The sequence below is a fragment of the Arvicola amphibius genome, chromosome 14 (genome assembly GCF_903992535.2).
Source record: "Arvicola amphibius chromosome 14, mArvAmp1.2, whole genome shotgun sequence".
Classification (NCBI taxonomy): domain Eukaryota; kingdom Metazoa; phylum Chordata; class Mammalia; order Rodentia; family Cricetidae; genus Arvicola; species Arvicola amphibius.
Window position 1 is genome coordinate 8,307,713 of NC_052060.1, and position 18,971 is coordinate 8,326,683.

Consider the following 18,971-nt stretch of genomic DNA (forward strand, 5'->3'; position numbering starts at 1 on the left):
GGATAGTGTCTCTCCTCCTGCGTGTGTGGGGCACTGGGGGAGGAAGGGACATACTGAGGAAAGACAAAAGAAAACCTGCCAGGATCTTTCTCTTGTTTTCGGCTGGTCCCTCCCTAGCTACAGTCACCAGCTGGGTAACTGTGGGAAACCCCAGCGACAAGTCCCCTGGCTCCACCCTTCACGCGGAGAGCTAGAAAAGGAAACATCAATCATCACAAATTGCTCAATGACTCTGGAATGTTCGTTTCTATTCCTGTTCCCTTCTCCGTTTTCTTGGCCGGGCTTCTATCTTAACACTACCACATTCAAACGAGACTTTTAAAGGTGCTTTCCCGCCATGGAGTCTAAGCACTCTCCCCTTCCCCCCTTCTCCATGTCAGAAATGCTTGACTTTGGGTTTCGGGTCTGTAGTTCACGCTGCTGTAGGAAGTTCAGTCGGCTTGCCTAAGCGCAATTGAGACATCATTGACACTTCTCTCCCATTCCATCTTATGACTTTTAAATGCTCAGTGGAGTCTCCCGTGGTAGCACCCCAGATATCTATGCAGGTCCTGCTCTGTTCCTATACTGGACACGCAACTTACTCGTGGCCACAGCATGGCGAGTGCATGCAACCAATCAGCTCGAGGAAGGTTTCCTCGGAAGCCAATCAGAGCCTAGGGAAGTGACCTCACCCAAGGGAGCGCTGTATGGGCGAGGAAACGTCTCTTAGCCCTGAGTGTCCCTAAATCCCTTCCTCCCCACCCTCCTTACTTCCTGGAGGATAACACCGCCTACCCCTCCCCAAAGTAGAGTGAGAAAGGCTAACTAAATTCCACAAAGGCGAGAACCAAAAGAGAAATTGCAATCCACACACTGGTTCTGGGAGTGAGAACAGGATATTTAGGGTTCCCTAAATATGCCTTTCAAAGTGGGCTCTCTAGATCCTGGAAGAGAACTTCGTAACTGAAAACGGCGTCACTCCTCTCTGGCCTTTCTTGACTGAGCACAAAAATAGCTACAATCATTTGTAAATAAGGACACGATCAAGGTCAGGTGTGAGAAAGAGAGGGCTGTGTCCTTGTGATCATGCCTGAATTATACGGGTCACGTCCCTGTGGGGAGGCCAAAGGCTGGGGTAGGCAGCTGGTCTGTGGGAGACCCTGTGCCTTCCCCCAACAACGCTTTCAGGCAGCATTGCGGATGAATTCCTGATTGTACCTACAGTAGGGGTAAGAGGTCCTAGTAGTCACACTGGACAAGCAGAGGGTGGACACCGGCTGCACAAGTCTGGGATCCCAGCAGCTCGGGAGGCTGTTTGGGCTACAGAGTTAGTTCAAGGCCAACTTAGGCAACTTATCAAAGCACTGTCTCAAAATTAAAAAATATATATATATAAAAAGAGTTGGGGATACGGCTTAGTAAATAGAACACTTGCTTAACATTTGTAAGGCTGTAAATTCAGTCCTCAGAACTTGGGGTGGGGTGGAAAGTGGGGGTGTGTGAGGGTGGCTTGACTGGACATCCCCTTCAGCATTCCCTCCGGCCCTTTCCCAGCAGACATCACTCTGGGTAAGGAGACAGATGCAAACATTTTATTTAAAAATACAAAACAGGCCTTATTCCTCTTGACTGTTTCCACCCCAAGTTTGTCCATAAGGCTTATAAAGATGGAGTAGCGGTGTGTACGCAGCTGTCCCTCTGACATCCCAGTTACACTTCAACCGGTCTTTCATACTTAGATAGCAGTCCTTTCCGCAGGTGTGAGGGCCACACGGAGAGTGAGGAGGAAGGAAGCCAGCTCCTTGCCGCTGCTGTTCATCACAACCCCAGGGAGCACACGGGTCCCCTGGATTCTGACTGAGTGACTCCCCTCAAAAGTAAATAATGGGAAGTCTGCTGTGGTGGTGTACCCCGGTACTCTCAAGACTTGGGAGGTGGAGGTAGAAGGATCGAGAGTTCAAGGCCAACCTCAGCTACATACTGAGTTCTAGACCAGCCTGAGCTACGTGAGATCCTTTTCTCAAAAACAATAATAGCACAACCACGGAAAACCCTAAACAATTTTAGACCCTCTCTTTCAGACCAAGAAAGATATACAGGTCCAGATTTTCAGTAGATAGCCTCATCCATATTGTCATCACTGTCACCTCCAAAGTCCTCTCCATTGTCAAAATAGGACATGATGTAATCAGTCTCCTGAAAAGTAAAGAGAAGCAAAGATCAGCAGTGACACCGGAGTTTTTCTTCCCCTTCTCTTACCAGGTTCTTTCCCTTCCAGACACACCTTTCCAGGTCTGGGACACCCCTACCAGCTGTTAAAAGTTTATTTTACTTTTTATGTGTATAGGTATTTTGTTGGCACCTATGTCTGTATGCTGTTTGCATGCCTGGAGCCCTCAGATGCCAGAACATGGCATCGACTGCTCTGGAATTCAAGTTACAGGTGGATGTGAGCTACCATGTGGGCTCCGGGAATGGAGCTGAGTCTTCTGAAGAGGAAGCAGGTGCCCTTAACCACTGAGCCATCACTTCAACCCCATGCCACACATCTTTACATTATATTTATTTATTTGTGTTCATGACTATGTGTATATGGGTGCATGTGTATGTATGGGTGCATGTGTGTGTGTGTGTGTGTGTGTGTGTGTGTGTGTGTATGCCCTGGTACATGTGTCGAGGTCAGAGGACTCTTGTAGGAATCAGATCTGTCCTTCACATAGTGGGTTCCGGGGATTGAACTCAAGTCATCAGGCTTGGCAGCAAGCACCTTTGCCCTCTGAGCCCTCTCACTCACCATGTTATGTGCTTTGAGAATAGGCCCGAGGCAGATAAAATGGAGCCATTGGTGGCATTGCCACTATAGGCTCTGCAACTCTCGGAGAACATCTCTTGTGTAACAGTGAGAGTCCAGGGTCAGTGGGATGGCTCCGTAGGACAGGAACTTTCTGCCAAGCTGGAGGACCTCAGTTCAATAACCAGAACCCACACAGTAGAAAGAAGAGAACCAGCTCCCACAAGTTGTCTTCTGACCTCCACACATTTGACAACACACACATACACAAATAATAATCAAAAAACTCTCTTGTGTGATAAGCCTGGTGGTGTACTCCTGTGCTCCCAACGCTGGGAAGCAGAAGCAGGAGGGCTTCTGGGGAGTTCCAGGCCAGCCTAGTTTACACAGTGAGACCCTGTCTCACAAACACAAACTGAACAAATGTGCTTGTTTCTACAGCACAAACACTAAAATTAGGACGATACAGGAAGATGAGCATGGCCCCTGCTCAAGGATGACATGCAAATTCATATACTGTTCCCTAATTTTCTTGACCATAAAAAACAAACAAACAAACAAACAGCAAAATAAATCTTTTAAGAGAGAGAGAGAGAGAGAGAGAGAGAGAGAGAGAGAGAGAGAGAGAGAGAGAGAGAGATGAGAGCCCAGAGTTTGGAGGAGAGAGGAGGGGGTGTGAGGGGAGAGGGAGGAGCAGAAGTCCCTCACCTCTTCATGCTCTTCCTCGTCATACTCCTCCTCCTCCCCTTCTTCCTTCTCTTCTTCTTCTTCTTTCTCTTCGTCTTCCTCTGAAGTCACTTCTTCCTCTTTCTTCTCCAGAGTCTCATGTGAGGATGAACAGGAAGAGAAGCTCACAGTCAGCTCACCCAGGGAGACCTGGGGGCACTGAGGGACCTGGAGTCCAGCTGCCTAGCACACCTCCTCCTCACCTCTAGCTTCTGTATTGTCTCCTCCTTCTCCTCTGCGCTCTTAGGGGGCCTCTTGGGGAGGACAATGGTGGTCCCTGTTGGAGGATCAAGAAGTGAACCCTTAGGAAGCGCATCTCCTAAGTAGCTTTCTTTCCAGTTTTTAAGTGTGTATGTGTGTGTGTGTGTGTGTGTGCGTGTGTGTGTAATGTGTATGACACGTGTGCCTGGGGAGGAGCTGGAGTTAGAGGCAACTGTGAGCCCCTGGTGTGAGTGGAAGCAGTGCATACTCTTAAGGACTGAGCCATTTCTCTGGTGCTTTTGCTTTTTTATTTTTTGCAAAATGTTTTGTTATATTATTTGAGTGTGCGTGCGCACACGCGTGTGTGTGCAACATGTGGAAGTTGGAGTAGGCTCTTCTTCCCACCATGTGGTTTCTAGCGACTGGTGGCAGGAGGCATTACCAGAGGAGCCCTCTCTCCTCCACCCGTCTTTCCAGGGCACCCTCCGGCAGCAACCATGTGGCTCTGCTGCCCTCCCGTGGCTACTGTGGCAACCGCCGATGAACCCTCATCCTCTCCAGGTTCACTTACGTTCCTTCTGTAGTTTCCTAACTCGAATCTTGAGCTCTCGGGGCAGCCGCCGCCAGTCTGGGAACAGTGAGAGTGTGAAGGTCAGCAGGACCCTGCCTGGGGTCCATCAGTGGTGACTGGTACTAAAGGGCAGGGCTCTAAAGGGCAGGAAGGAGGGGCTGGTTTGAAGTTTCTCTGGAGAGGTGGCACTGTGAAGTGGTTTTCCAAGTAGAACCAAAGAGTGTTGAGGGCACATCTAAGATTCTAGTTTCTAGATGCTGCACAGGAAAGGGAGGTGGTGGTTCGAGGCACCTCTGAAGGAGGGCACTCAGTGAGGGCCAGTCACCTACCAGGGTTCCAATCGATGGCATTGTCAATGGGCCCAGACATCTGATACTTGTCTGAGTAACGTTCCACATCTGAGGGGTCAGAGGTCATGAGTCAGAGTTTTATCCACAGAATAAATTTTTTCCTAAGGGTCAGCCCCTCTTAGTTCTAGGGAATTATTGATCACCTCACTGCAAGCCCAGAGCCCAATGGTGCCAGCTTCGGTGAAGACCTTGTCCCTCTTCCAACCTGCCTTTTTGTTGTTACTCTTTGCCCTTAGTCCAAAGACTCTCTCTTCTGTCTTCACTGGGCAGTATACACCAGGATAAAATCCAGGGTTCAGTCTTCTCTCTTTTTCTTACTACTGGGGTTAGCTTGGTTAATAACCCTCAAGGCCTCAGTATAAAAGCATTAGTTGCCCATATAAAAATACTGTCCTTCCTCACCACGGGTAAATATCTGTTATGCCAAGCCTAGCAGTAGTGCAACCTTCTCCAGTCTCCTACTCTCCTAAGGAAGGGGAAATGCTTGGCATAGGAGGGTGTTCAGAGACCTAGCCTCAGAGTCCTTCCAGTTAGTTAAGAGTCTGTTGAGTTGGGTTAAAGTTTGTACCCCACCCACTTATACATATGAAGTAAGATGTTAATGCTTCAATATCCCACCAGCCACCAGATTTAAGGTTCAACTCAGATCTGAGTACGGTGGTATGTTTCAGACACAGAGGGGAATTTTAATGCTCTCTCCATTAAGTAGTAAACTTCCTGATTCTCGCTGGTCCCCGAGCGTGCTGAGCATGGGCACTACCTATGGAAGTCTCCAAACACGATGCCAGCCTTCCTACTGACCTCTTTTGGGGACAGCTGGCCGGATGAAGTATGGGAGCTGCCTCATGGCCCCACGCAGCTCTTGCTTCAGTGCCAGAACGTACTCCCCTTCCTCTCCCGCAGGCAGAGGCACGGGGTGGAACTCCAGGGGCTGAGGAGACACAATGGTTAGTCTAGGACAGGAAGGCCACAGTAAACACCTTAAAGGGCCTTTCCCCTAAGCTGAATCCATTGTGCCCTGTAAACAGAGGGCCAGAGGATTGGGAGGCCAATGCAGCATCTTATGAAGAGAAAAAACAAACACTTATTTGCCTGGAACCGTCTTCTGTGGGTTGGGACTCTGGAGACACAGGGTCAAAATGAGGGCAGCTTATGATGGGCCAGGAGGATTCCGTGGTCACAGGTAGTCAGTGAGGGGTACATGGGAGTCTTGGGGAAGGGAGGGAGACACTCACAGGGAAGAGTGGAGAAGGCTGCAGAGTGGGTGGGGGCAAAGCATCGCCCTTCCCAATGCCCACAGCCTCCATGTTGAAGGTCAACTGGCCTCGGCCACGACCCCGGCCCCCACCCCGGGTGGCCATGGTGGAGGGGGCCTGGATACTCCAAGATCCAGTGAGAAAAACCTAATAAAGACAAAAACAAAGAGATAAAGAAGTATAAGGAGCTACATGACATCTGATGGCCTCTGGCAGGTGACTTTTTTCTTAGTGCTGAGGTTCGAACCCAGAGCCTCTCTCATGCTAGGTACTCTACCTCTGGGCTATATTCCAAATCCTTTCTCTATGACACTTAAAAAAAAATCAATGGTAGCTGGACAGTGGTAGTACATGCCTTTAATCCCAGCACTTGGGAGGCAGACCTCTGAGTTTGAGGCCAGCCTGGTCTATAGACTATTAATTAATTAAAAATAAATAAAACATGAAGTTAGGAGTGATGCCACAAACCTGTAATCCTAACCCCACACTTGGAAGGCTAAGGCAGGAGGATTGCAAGCTTGAGACCAGCCTGGTCTAGAGTTCCAGATTACTTGGGACTGAATAGCAAGATCATGTCTCAAAAATAAACAAATCGGGATCTGGAGAGATTCAGTTGAGAATATGCACTGCTTTTTGCAGAGGAAGAAGCTTAGTTCCCAGTACTTGTGTCTGGTAGCTCACAACCATTTGTAAACTCATCTCCAGGGAATCTAACACCCTTGCCAGGTCTCCATTGGGGCCTGCACTCTCATACACACACACACACACACAATTTTAAAACACTGAATTTTTTTAAATTTATGTGCATTGGTGTTTTGCCTGCCTGTATATCTGTATGAGGGTGTTAGGTAACCTGGAACAGTTTACAGTTAATTCTGAGCTGCCATGTGGGTGGTGGGAATTGAACCAGGGTCCTCTGGAAGATCAGTCAGTGCTCTTAACTGCTGAGTCATCTTTCCTGCCCCCTTTAAAACTTTTTTTTTTTTTTTTGGTTTTTCGAGACAGGGTTTCCCTGTAGTTTCTAGAGCCTGTCCTGGAACTAGCTCTTGTAGACCAGGCTGGCCTCGAACTCAGAGATCCACCTGCCTCTGCCTCCCGAGTGCTGGGATTAAAGGTGTGCGCCACCACCGCCCAGCAAATATTTATTTATTTATTTATTTATTTATTTTATAACATTCTGTCTGCGTGTATGTCTGCAGGCCAGAAGAGGGCACCAGACCTCATTACAGATGGTTGTGAGCCACCATGTGGTTGCCGGGAATTGAACTCAGGACATTTGGAAGAGCAGGCAATGCTCTTGATCACTGAGCCATCTCCCTTTAAAATATTTTTTTTTCTTTTTTCTTTTTTTGGTTTTTCGAGACAGGGTTTCTCTGCAGCTTTTTTAGAGCCTGTCCTGGAACTAGCTCTTGTAGACCAGGCTGGCCTCGAACTCACAGAGATCCGCCTGCCTCTGCCTCCCGAGTGCTGGGATTAAAGGCGTGCGCCACCACCGCCCGGCCCTTTAAAATATTTTTAAAAGGGGGATTGGAGAACTGGTTTGATGATTAAAAGTATATGCTGCTCTTGCAGAGGACCTGGCTTTGGGTCCCACCTAACCTAGGCAGTTCCCAAGTTCCAGGAGACCAATGCCCTTTTCCAGCCCCCACAGTCATCTTACATACGTGGTGCTCACACATGTGGTGCTCACACACGTGGTGCTCACACACGTGGTGCTCACACACGTGGTGCTCACATACGTGGTGCTCACACACGTGGTGCTCACATACGTGGTGATCACACACGTGGTGCTCACATACGTGGTGCTCACATACTTGGTGCTCCTACAGTCAAGTAGGCACATATACATATGTTGAAAGATTTTGAAGCACTAAAAATTAATAAATTTTGGCTACGAAGTTGTCTCAGCATTAAGAGTGGATACTGCTTTCCCAGATAACTTGAATTTGATTCCCAGCAGCACAAACCTGCAACTCCAGCTCCAGGGGATCCAATGCCTTTGGCCTTCATGGGCACCCAAAGTCATGTGCACACCCAGACCCATAATAATAAAATATATTGTTTTATTTTTGAGATTTTTATTTTTTATTTTATGTGTTTGAGTGTTTAACAAGCATTATGTGTGTGCAGTACCCACAAAGGCCAGAAGAGAGCACTGTTTCTCCCGAGACTGGAATTACAGATGGTCGTTGGTGCCTGATGAGGTGCTGGGACTTGGACAGGGCTCTTAATCACAGAGTCATCTCTTCAGCCCCCAATAAGATAAATCAATATTACATTATAACCCTAAAGTACAAAGTAAATGTCTGTGGGTACATAGTGGTATAAATGACCGGGAAAAGACAAATGTCCCATGCAGAATTCTAAACAAACTCTGTAGATAGTTCAAGCTAAAAGATAACTAAAGCATGTAGCTATCCCAGGCCACAGGGCAGGAGCATAATTCCTGATTCATAAGTGTGAGTAGTATAGGAAACTTTGTCTCATATGCTTGTGGCAAACTGGAGGGTATGGAGTAACTTTCTAGTGGGCATTATGCCAGCCAGGTGACCAAAATCAACATCAATTGCAGTAACTCACAAGGGTATTCTTTTTTAAAAAAAATATTTATTTATCTATGAGCCACCATGTGGTTGCTGGGAGTTGAACTCAGGACCTTTGGAAGAGCAGGCAATGCTCTTGACCACTGAGCCATCTCTCCAGCCCCTCACATGGGTATTCTTAACATGACTTAAGGACATTTGTTTCTTTTCTTGTTTTGTTGATCTCTGATAGCCCAGGTTGGCCCTCTCAGCTTGGGAAACTAATGAATCCACGTATGTAGCAAATGGGGCTGTACACCCACCCTTTCAGGAGCTTCCAGCTATGGAGATCCAAGGTCCCAGTGGGGACGCTATGCTGCTGCTCTGTTAAACACCTAATTTACTATGTTTTCCACTTAGGGATTAGTGCTGGGGTCGGCTTTGGTCAGAGGAGTTTCCTTTTGTTGCGGTCAGCAGTGGCACTACAGACTGGTCAAAGAACAGAGGATACAGGACTGTCTGTTGTCAGCCATTCTAAGGCTTAGAGAACCCCATGGAAGGGAGGGAAGGCTGGAGTGTGTGGAACACTGATTTCTGGACATGGCATGGCTGTTGAACCCTTGCACTCAGAGCAGCGGTGATCAGCTACACAAGATTGGCACGAGACTGGGTCTGCTCACATCCTGTCACTTAAGGAAGGGATCGTGGGAATCTATTCCTCCCTGAGAATTTGCAAGACCTTAGTAACTGATGCGAGAGGGAGAGGCATTTTCTTCGGTGGTGCAGCCACTGGTAAGGTTCTCAAGCTCCTGTAAAGAAAGCCTCCCTGAGCCAGGTCTGGTGGCACACGCCTTTAATCCTGGCACTCGGAAGGGAAAGGCAGGAGGATCTCTGTGATCTTAGGCCAATCTGGTCTACGCAGGGATCTTCAAATCAGCCAAGGCTACATAGTGAGATCTGTTTCAGAAAAAAAAGAAAGAAAGAAAGGAAGGAAGGAAGGAAGGAAGGAAGGAAATAATTTACTATGCTCCATAAACAACCCTAATGAAACTGATTACAGCACACTGGAAAGACACAAGAGCACAAGGGGCCCTAATTGGGAATAAGGGGGTTAGCAGGTATGGCAGAGAGACAAAAACGGGTAACTGAGTGTGTGTGTGTGTGTGTGTGTGAGAGAGAGAGAGAGAGAGAGAGAGAGAGAGAGAGAGGAGGAGAGAACGAGAGGAGGAGAGAGGAGAGAGAGGAGGAGAGAGAGAGGAGAGAGAGAGGTAGATAGAGGAGAGGGAGAGGAGGGGAAAACAAGAGAGAGAGAGAGAGAGGAGAGAGAGGAGAGAGAGAGAGGAGAGAGAGGAGAGAGAGAGAGACAGAGAGAGAGACAGAGAGAGGGGGGGAGAGAGAGAGAGAGAGAGAGGATATGATTGAAATACACTCTACATAGATGAATCACATCTATGAAAATGTCATAATGGAACCCATTGTTATGTAATTAACATGCACTAATAGAACATTAAGAAGGGATTCTTGGGGACATTTAAAGTCTCCTATAACGTGGCTCAGATCTGCTATTAACATGCCCCCCCCCCCCCCCGCGTGCTTTCCCGTGTGCCAGCTTTCACACCACACACTCAGGCCACGTTACACACAACATACAAAAAAACCACTGGTGGGGAATATTATTTTAAGGTCTGTTGCTTTTTTTTTTTAATGCTGCATTTGTTTAACTCTGTGAAGCTGTGATTCTTTGCCTGTCTAAAACACCTGATGGTCCTAATAAAGAGCCCAACAGCCAATAGTGAGGCAGGGCTGGCAGGCAGAGAGGATAAACAGAAGGAGAACTGAGGACAAAGAGGAGCAAGACAACAACGAGTGGAGGACTTCGGGGGCCACCCAGCCAGCCACCCAGCCAGGCAGCAGCCGAGTAAGAGTGAAAGCAAGACACACAGAAGTAAGAGAAAGGGAAAAGCCCAGAGGCAACGGTCGACAGGGTAATAAGTTAAGAAAAGCTGGCCAGGAGCAAGCCAAGCTAAGGCCGGGCATTCCTAACTAAGATTAAGCCTTCGTGTGTGATTTATCTGGGAGCTGGGTGGTGGGCCCCTCAAAAAGCCAAAGAGTAGAACATCACACAACAAACCACCAACAAATACCTGGAGTCTAAGTAAGGCAGAGCTGGGTGTGGGAGCACATGCCTGGGATCCTAGCACCTGAGATGTAAAACCAGGATGCCTGGAGTTCAAGGCCATCCTAGGCTACACAGCGAGTGCCAGGCCATCTTGGGCAACATAAGTTCCTGTCCCAAAATACCAAAACCAACCAAACAATCCAAAACAATAAAAAATAAAAGTCCCAGTTCTCTCATTTCCTAACTACAGAAACTTTGTTTTTTCTCTGCAAAATGAGAATAATAATAAAACAAACAGCTGTCTTAATTACTGTTAAGTTGCTATGAAGAGACACCATGACCAAGCATCTTAGAGAAGAGGCTTTATTGGGAGCTTACCCTTTCAGAGGGTGACCCATGACTACCATGGCAGGGATGGTGGCAGGCATACAGGCATGGCACAGGAGCAGCAGCTGAGAGCTCACATCTCATTCATAAACATGAGGCAGAGACAGAGAAAGCTAACTAGGAACAATGGGGCCTTTTGAAACCTCAAAGCCCATCCCCAGTGACATACCTCCTAATCTTTCCCAGATAGATCTATCAACTGGGGACCCAGCATCCAAGCTTACGAGCCTCTGGGACCAAGCTCACTCAAACCCTCAAGCCACAGCACCTACTGTGTGCCACTGATTTGCTGGATACTGCCAATAAGGCAGTGAGTAAGACAGACAAACTAAACAATAACAGAACTCCTGGCACCCTGTGCTTCCTACATGGAGTTTACTTCTGGCAGAGTCACCAGCTTACAGATAAGAGTTTAAGCCACAAGAGTAGGCAAGGTCCCGAAAGCAGATGGCGTAGAGATCAGTCCCGGGTCACTCTAATTCTGTATTTGTAGTAGACATGGTAAGAAATAATACTATGTTAGAACTCCTGGAGATCTACATGGAAAAAATCATTCCCCCCAAAAGAAATGATAGCTGGGTATGCACCTCCATGACATAGCCCTCGCTCAGAAGGCCCGGGATCAAGCCCCTGGTATGAGAGAGGAAAAATAGCAAGTAAGATGGGCATGTGGTATATATCTGTAATCCCAGCACAAGAGAAGCTGAGACAGGAGGATTACAAACACTATGCAAGCCTAGGCTACACAATAAGATATTGTCTCAAAAAAAAGCTAATTAAAAAAAAACAGACAAGGATTGGACATGGTGTCAAGTAGCTTTAATTCTAGCACTTGAGGCAGAGGCAGGTAGATCTCTGTGAGTTCAAGGCCAGCCTGGTCTACAAAAGAGTTCCAGGACAGCCAGGGCTATATAGTGAAACCCTGCCTCAAAACAAACAACAAAAAAAAATGGCAAAGAATTTGAACAGAAAATTGACAAAAGATTGATCAATAAAACTACTTTAAAATTATCTATATCTATCTACTTAGATAGATAGAGACAGATATAGATATATCTGAGACAGGTTCACTCTACACACAGGCTCTCTCTATGGTTGTTCTAGAACTATGTAGGCCAGGCTGGCCCCCCCACCACAGAGATCTGCCTGCCTCTGTCTCCCAAGTTCTGGAATTAAAACCATGCCTGGTCTCCTTCTTTCAAGATTTATATTTAGTTTAAATTATGTGCATGTGAGTGCTGTGCCCATGGAGGCCAAGGGGGTCAGATTCCCCGGGAGCTGGAGCTGCAGATGGGTGCCGGGAAATAAACCCAGGTCCTCTGTGAGAGCAGTTACCCACTTAGCCACTCAGCTGTCTCTCTAGTCCGATGTGTGTGTGTGTGTGTGTGTGTGTGTGTGTGTGTGTGTGATATGTATGCATGTGTATGTGTCTGTGTGTGAAGGTGCCTGCGGGCTGTGATGTGTGTGGAGGTCAGGGGTCAACTTTGGGTGTGGTCTTCACCCTCTGCTTTGCTTTAGAGGCAAGATCTTTCTTGTTGGCCATGGCTGGCTGCGAGCTCCTGTAGGACTTGCTGGTCTTTACCTCCCATCTCTCCACAGGATGCGGGTATTGCACCGCAGGCCACCACAGCAGGCCTGCTTTTACACGGGTTCCAGGGACATGAACCTAGCTTTTCCAGTTTGAGATGAAAGTAATTCTTATGGATTGAGCCATCTCCTCGGCCCAAAAAAAACATTGCCTACCTAACAAAAGAACTAACAAAAACTTAAATGATAATAATCATGCTGTGGTGATATTCCCCTCAGATGGACTTTGGCTATGCTGGTTAGTTTTTGGTCAAATTGCCACAATCTAGGACCATATGGGAAGAAGGAATCTTAATTGAGAAAATGAGTCAGATGGGCCTGTGGACAGGTTTGTGAGGACATTTTCTTAACTGATGTGGGAGGGCCCAGGGCATTGCAAGTGGTGCCACCACTGGGCAGGTGGCCTTGGGTTGTACAGAAAAGAAGCTGAGCAAGCCATGGAGAGCAAGTCAGGCAGCAGTGCTCCTCCATGGCCTCTGCTTCCGTTCCTGCCTCCACGTTCCTGCCTTTGCTTCCTTCATGACAGACTGTTGACTGGGAGGTATAAACCAGATAAACCCTTTCCTCCCTAAGTGGCTTTCGGTCATAAGGTTTTATCACAGCAGTAGAAAGCAACCTCCATGGAAAGACTAAACAACCTCCCACGGTTCTGAATGTCTTTATTCTCAATCTAGAAATCCTACTGTTAAAATGGTGGACTATTCCTTTACACTGTGTGAATCTCTGCCACTGTTGTCAGGTTATAAAGAAGCTGACTGGCCAGTAGCGGGACAGGTAGAAGTTAGGCAGGGATGTGCAGACAAACAGAGAGCACGAAGAACAAGGGGAGGGTCTCAGAATCTCAAGGAGATGTGGAGAGGAGATGAACTTGTTGTACTGAGAAAAAGTACTGAGCCACGTGGAAGAGCACAGATAAGAAATATGGGTCAAGCAGTTGGAGAGATGGCTCAGAGGTTAAGAGCACTGACTGCTCTACCAGAGTTCCTGAGTTCAATTCCCAGCAACCACATGGTGGCTCACAGCCATCTATAATGAGATCTGGTTCCCTCTTCTAGCATGCAAGCATACGTGCAAGGAATATTGTATATGCAATAAATAAATCTTTTTTAATATTTATTTATTTATTATGTATACAACATTCTGTCTGTGTGTATGCCTGCAGGCCAGAAGAGGGCACCAGACCCCATTATAGATGGTTGTGAGCCACCATGTGGTTGCCGGGAATTGAACTCAGGATCTTTGGAAGAGCAGGCAATAACCTGCTCTTAACCTGCTCTTAATAATGCTCTTAACCTCTGAGCCATCTCTCCAGCCCCTAAATAAATCTTTTTTTAAAAAAAGAAATATGGGTCAATTTAAAATGCAATAGTTAGCTAGTAACAAGCCTGAGCTATTAGCCAAGCATTTATAGTAATAAAGCTCTGTGTGGTTATTTGGGAACTGGCTGGAGGGACAGAAAAGTCTATATAAAATCTATCCTAATAATCTCATATTCTACAATAAAAGTAACAGGATGTTTGTTAAAGAACCATTTACGGCAGCAACAGTTTTGACATAAACTGGGCATGGTGACACATACCTACAGTCTTACGAACAAGAGGCTAAGGCAGGAAGTGGTCAGCCTAAGGTATATAGGGAGTTCCAAGCCAGCCTGGGCTAGACAGTAAGACCTTGTTTCAAACAACAAATTCTGAAATGACGTAAGTGGTCTAATAATAGATTACTTTTTAAAAAAACATTTTAAAGGGGATGGAGAGATGGCTCAGCAGTTAAGAGCACTGACTGCTCTTCCAGTGGCCCTGAGTTTAATTCCCAGCAACCACATGGTGGCTTACAACCATCCTTAATGAGATCTGGTGCCCTCTTCTGGCCTGCAGGGATACATATGGGCAGAACACTATATACATAATAAATAAGTCTAAGAACAAAATAAAATAATCATAAAAAACCATTTTAGAGTATTATCAGTTATCATAAATGTCATGACTTCAAGTTATATACAGGAAGGAGGTTGCTAATATGTAGTGTGAAGGGCGAGGAGAGTATGATATAAAGCCATGTTTACCTGTTATCTTTTTGTATTTCCATTCTTGGTATAAAATTGAATTTATTTTGTGGCCCTATTTACTTATAAAACACAGAAATTTATGCATACATACAGAATAAACTGAGGCTATATACCAAGATACTAGCAACAGGGGCAGGTAGGCTGCCTCATCAGGGAAAGGCACTTGCTGCATGATAATGCAAGTCTAAGGACCTGAGTTCAGTCCCTGGAGCCACATAAAAGTGAACCGGTGACAGAACCTCACCAAGCTGTCCTCTCATCTCGGCATGCGTGTTGTGGCACGTGTGTACAGATACAATGATAATAAAGTTTGAGATTGTAAAATACTAATCAGTAAATAATGCACACTTTCCTTATTTTACTGTGTGTTTGCCAGTTGTATGGAATAAACGTATGTCCTACAATTAACAAGTAAAAAGGATGTTTTGTTTTGAATGCGGGGGGGCTGGAGAGACAGCTCAGTAGAAAACTGCACTGCTGCTCTTCCAGAGGACCTGGGTTAGATTCCCAGCACCCACACAGTGACTCACAACAGGCCCAGGGAATTCAATACCTTTTCCTGCCCTCTGAAAGTCAGGCACACAAGTGGTGCAAAGACATCCATGCAGGGGCTGGAGAGATGGCTCAGAGGTTAAGAGCATTGCCTGCTCTTCCAAATGTCCAGAGTTCAATTCCCAGCAACCACATGGTGGCTCACAACCATCTGTAATGGGGTCTGGTGCCCTCTTCTGGCCTGGAGGCATACACACAGAGAGAATATTGTATACAAAATAAATAAAGAAATAAATATTTTTTTAAAAAAAGACATCCATGCAGACAAAATACCCACACACGAACAAGAAGAATGCAGAGGCGGGTGCTATACCCTTACCTAGCAATTTATGAGGTCATCAATTCAATCCTTAGTAAAAATAAATAAAAACTTGCTTAGCGTAAAGCCATGGGCCAAGCCTGTCATTCAGATGTTTGAGTTCATCTTTTTATAGTGAGTTTGGGGCCAGACTAACCTCTGAGACCCTGTCTTAAAAAGTGGTGGGGGGGGGGGGGGCTGGAGAGATGGCTCAGTGGTTAAGAACACTGCCTGCTCTTCCAAAGGTCCTGAGTTCAATTCCCAGCAACCATATGGTGGCTCACAACCATCTGAAATGAGGACTGGTGCCCTCTTCTGGCCTGCAGGCATACACGCAGATGGAATATTGTATACATAATAAATAAATAAATAAATATTAAAAACCCTATTCTATGGAAAAGCACTGTTAAAAAAAGTATTTAAAAAAGTGGCGGGGGGAGGGCTGGAGTGATGGCTCAGTGGTTAAGAGCATGGTTAGTCTTCCCTAGGACCCTGGTCCCATTTCCAGCACCCCACATGGAGGCTCACAACAGTCTGTAACTCCAGGGGATCTGATGCTTTCTTTTAGATTCTGCAGGCACTGCATACACACACTACACAGACAGACATGCAGACAAGACACCCACACACATTAAAGAAAAATATGACGTCAGTGCAGTCTTCCTGTTTTATAATGAAAGTGGAGAATACACTTCACTCCTCGGCCTCCACAGATGTGCTGCAGCACACACTCCACCTAGCCCCACTAATGATAAACCTAAGTCGAACAATTATAAAGAATAAATTAAATAGTGGAATAATCTGAAAAGAACTCATGAGTTCTTTTAAGATGCTGGCACGGGGTAGGGGTTTAGCTCAGGGGCAGAGTTAATGCTTAGCATCTGTAAGGCTAGATTTACTCTTCACAGTTAACTTTTTTTTTCAAATTTGTGGTGTAGTGGTGCACGTCTATTATCTCAGCCTTTCAAGAAAGCTGAGGCAGGAGAATCATAAGCTGGAGACCAAGCTGCTTGCGCTGCATAGCGAGAACCTATCATTGAACAGATTTTAGCAGAGGGGTCACCATGATCCCCAATGTCTAGCATTGTCTGGCATGCAGTAGGTGCTCAGTAAGTAGCTGTTGTTTCAACAAATGACTATACGAGTCTATAGACCTTGCACACTTGAGACCTTGTGAGTCATAAAGCCTTCTCGCTCCCTTTGCTGTTTGCCTTCTCTGGTCTGAGAGTAATTATAAAACATTAATGCGAGAAACCACCAATTTAAAGGCCCTTAATTATATACTACGCTGTCTTCTATTGTTCCCTAATTATATTAGGAGTTTAAATTTGTCCTCCTTGACAAGAGCATTGGTTCCCACAAATCAATTCCATTCAATTAACGCTTATTGAGCACAACGTATTAAGTACCACAATCTGTCCCACCAAACCTTCCGTTCAAAGAATAGAAACTTCAAAAGAGAACCTGTAATCCTAGCACAGAGCAGGAGTCTGCCAATAAAAAGGATGGGAGGGATGGAGGGAGAGCGTGAGCCGCACCGAAATGGTTTTAAATGCTCTTGCTGCCAAGTGGCCAGGAAAACTGACTAGCTTACGTTGTCCTCTGACCTCCGTGCGCAAGCCGTGGCGCGCACGCCTACACACAAATATTGTTTTTAAAAATCAAAGAGATTCCAATAGTGCTAATCAGGCAGTGTCAGGCTGGGGATCAATTAATTCTTCTTAAGAAAGGCAGTCCAGGAAGGCGGTGGGTAGCGGGTAGCGTTTTCGGCTGACTTGATAGCTAACAGGAGTCTGTCAGGCTCTTGACAGGGAGCTAATGGTAACAGATGCGGGAGAGGCTGGTACCGTAACAGAGTCTGAGCTAAAAGAATGAGCCTTCCTCGCCTTCTGCTTTAATATCTGTCCCAGACACGACAGCAAGCCCTGCCTCTCCTTGATGTACAGTCAACACGGCAATGGAAACCGGGGAGAAAGGGCAAGGATCCAGAAGGGGGCTGGCCCGACAGGCTGACAGAGAGCGATGTCTGTCTTGCTGTCGGCCACGGTGGACCATTCGGGAAGCAACGGACCAAACCGGGTCAGAGTCACCAAGTCAAAGCCTTACCTGCCGTCCCACCCCCACTCGGGGCCCACGCAGCCGCCAACTTGAAATTCGCTTTTCTTCCTCCAGCCCGCGTCCTAGGCCCGCCTCCCCGAGCTCTCCATTGGTGGGTTCCCTGGCCAATCTTGGCCAGCGGAGGCGGGGGAGGAGAGGAGGCGGGGTGGGGAGCGAGCCTAACCGGAACTGAGGTTTGGGAAGTGGGGCGCGCTGAGATCTGGGGCTGCAGTCTCTACCTCAGCCCGGACGAAACCGCCTGGATGGCAGGAGTCGGCCAAGACGACCTGCTGCTCAGAGCTCATCCAGGCAGATGAGGAGATCCGCTGCTGGGAAATGGCCTCCTGGGTTGGAGAGACCACACTGCTCTATGCCCCCCAGCTCGTTCCCAGCACCCGCCTGGAGGCGCCCAACCGCCAGACTCCAGCTCCAGCGCCTCTGGCGCCCTCTCCTGGCCCTGCGCGCCACCCCACCCCCCACTTTCCGACCCTCTCTTTAATCCTGCGCAGTCTCCAGCACCAACCAATGAATACTTAAAATTTTTTTTTTTTTTAAAAGACGGTCTGGTTACCCAGTCTAGGCAGGCCTTGAACTCATGATACTCTTGCCTCTGTTATTACGGTGTGCTATCAAGCGCAACCCAAAAACCGCCCCCTTCATTCACCCACCTAGGATTGGAACTGTGTCTGAGAAGTGGGAGGTGGCTTGGGGATCAGAGAAGTTGCTGGGGAGAGAAGGCAGGAACCCAGTGGGGTTTTCTTTCTGTATTTCCCAATGGCCTTTTCAAGCCCCTTGGTAAGGTGAGGGGAGAGTCATGCTTCAGGATGGAAGAGGAAGTTGGTAGACAACAAGAATATGCCAGATGTCAGAGAAAATGGCCTCTAGACTGGGAAACTGTATGTGAGTGTAGTGCCAAGTGCCCAGTTTTGGGACTAGTACAAAAACAGTTGTGAAACTTTGGGGGAACTTGCTTAACCTCATTACATTTGCTACAAGAAGACGATTATTCCCACCTTATAGAGTTGTGGGGCTGGAGATGTACGCACTGCAGAATGCCGGGTACACATCAATAGCTTGTATAAGCGGCTGTTTTCCCTACAAGTATTTCTCTTCCTTGCCCAGTAACATATTTTGTATCTGTATATGGTGGCCTCGGCCATTTTAATTCTCTAGAATCCTTGGAAAGCTTTCTAAACCCTTAGTACCTATCCAGTGCCCCCACTTCCCTTGGTACCTTCCAACTGGACACAAACTCATCCCTAAAATATGCAGATGGAAGCCTTGGTAACCATGGAGACAGGGCAGGTGGCACGGAGAGGCAGAGGCAGTGAGAGCAACAGATAGGAAGAGACAAGGAGTGATTCAGGCAGGGACCTTCAAGAGAGATGGAAAAATGAGTCTAGTGGAGTAGAGCTATAATGAGGGCGCCCGTGTAACATGGTTCGGCCATTGCTCTGCCCTTTT

General features: G+C 47.0%; 1 protein-coding gene and 1 non-coding gene across 2 annotated transcripts; one reads left to right on the forward strand and one right to left on the reverse strand.

The window, feature by feature from the left end:
• Positions 1–1,552: 1,552 nt before the first annotated feature.
• On the reverse strand, positions 1,553–17,638 carry Polr3gl (RNA polymerase III subunit GL). The gene is made up of 8 exons (XM_038312061.1): positions 17,517–17,638; positions 5,857–6,024; positions 5,423–5,552; positions 4,601–4,669; positions 4,272–4,328; positions 3,703–3,776; positions 3,482–3,595; positions 1,553–2,178 (listed from the first exon to the last, which is right to left on the reverse strand). Exons 2-8 carry the CDS (start codon positions 5,980–5,982, stop codon positions 2,092–2,094), a joined length of 657 nt encoding a protein of 218 aa, XP_038167989.1. The 5' UTR covers positions 5,983–6,024; positions 17,517–17,638; the 3' UTR covers positions 1,553–2,091.
• On the forward strand, positions 3,199–3,304 carry LOC119801557. Its single transcript, XR_005283240.1, has one exon. It is a non-coding gene; the product is annotated as a U6 spliceosomal RNA (small nuclear RNA).
• Positions 17,639–18,971: the final 1,333 nt, after the last annotated feature.

What these genes read in the sequence shown, in the direction of transcription:
- Polr3gl (XM_038312061.1), bottom strand. Translation starts at nt 5,982, where the DNA reads ATGGCCACCCGGGGTGGGGGCCGGGGTCGTGGCCGAGGCCAGTTGACC. An exon ending in AGCCTTCTCCACTCTTCCCT is followed by an intron (nt 5,553 to 5,856) that starts GTGAGTGTCTCC and finishes GTGTCTCCTCAG; the next exon opens with CCCCTGGAGTTCCACCCCGT. An exon ending in TAGGAAACTACAGAAGGAAC is followed by an intron (nt 3,777 to 4,271) that starts GTAAGTGAACCT and finishes ATCCTCCAACAG; the next exon opens with GGACCACCATTGTCCTCCCC.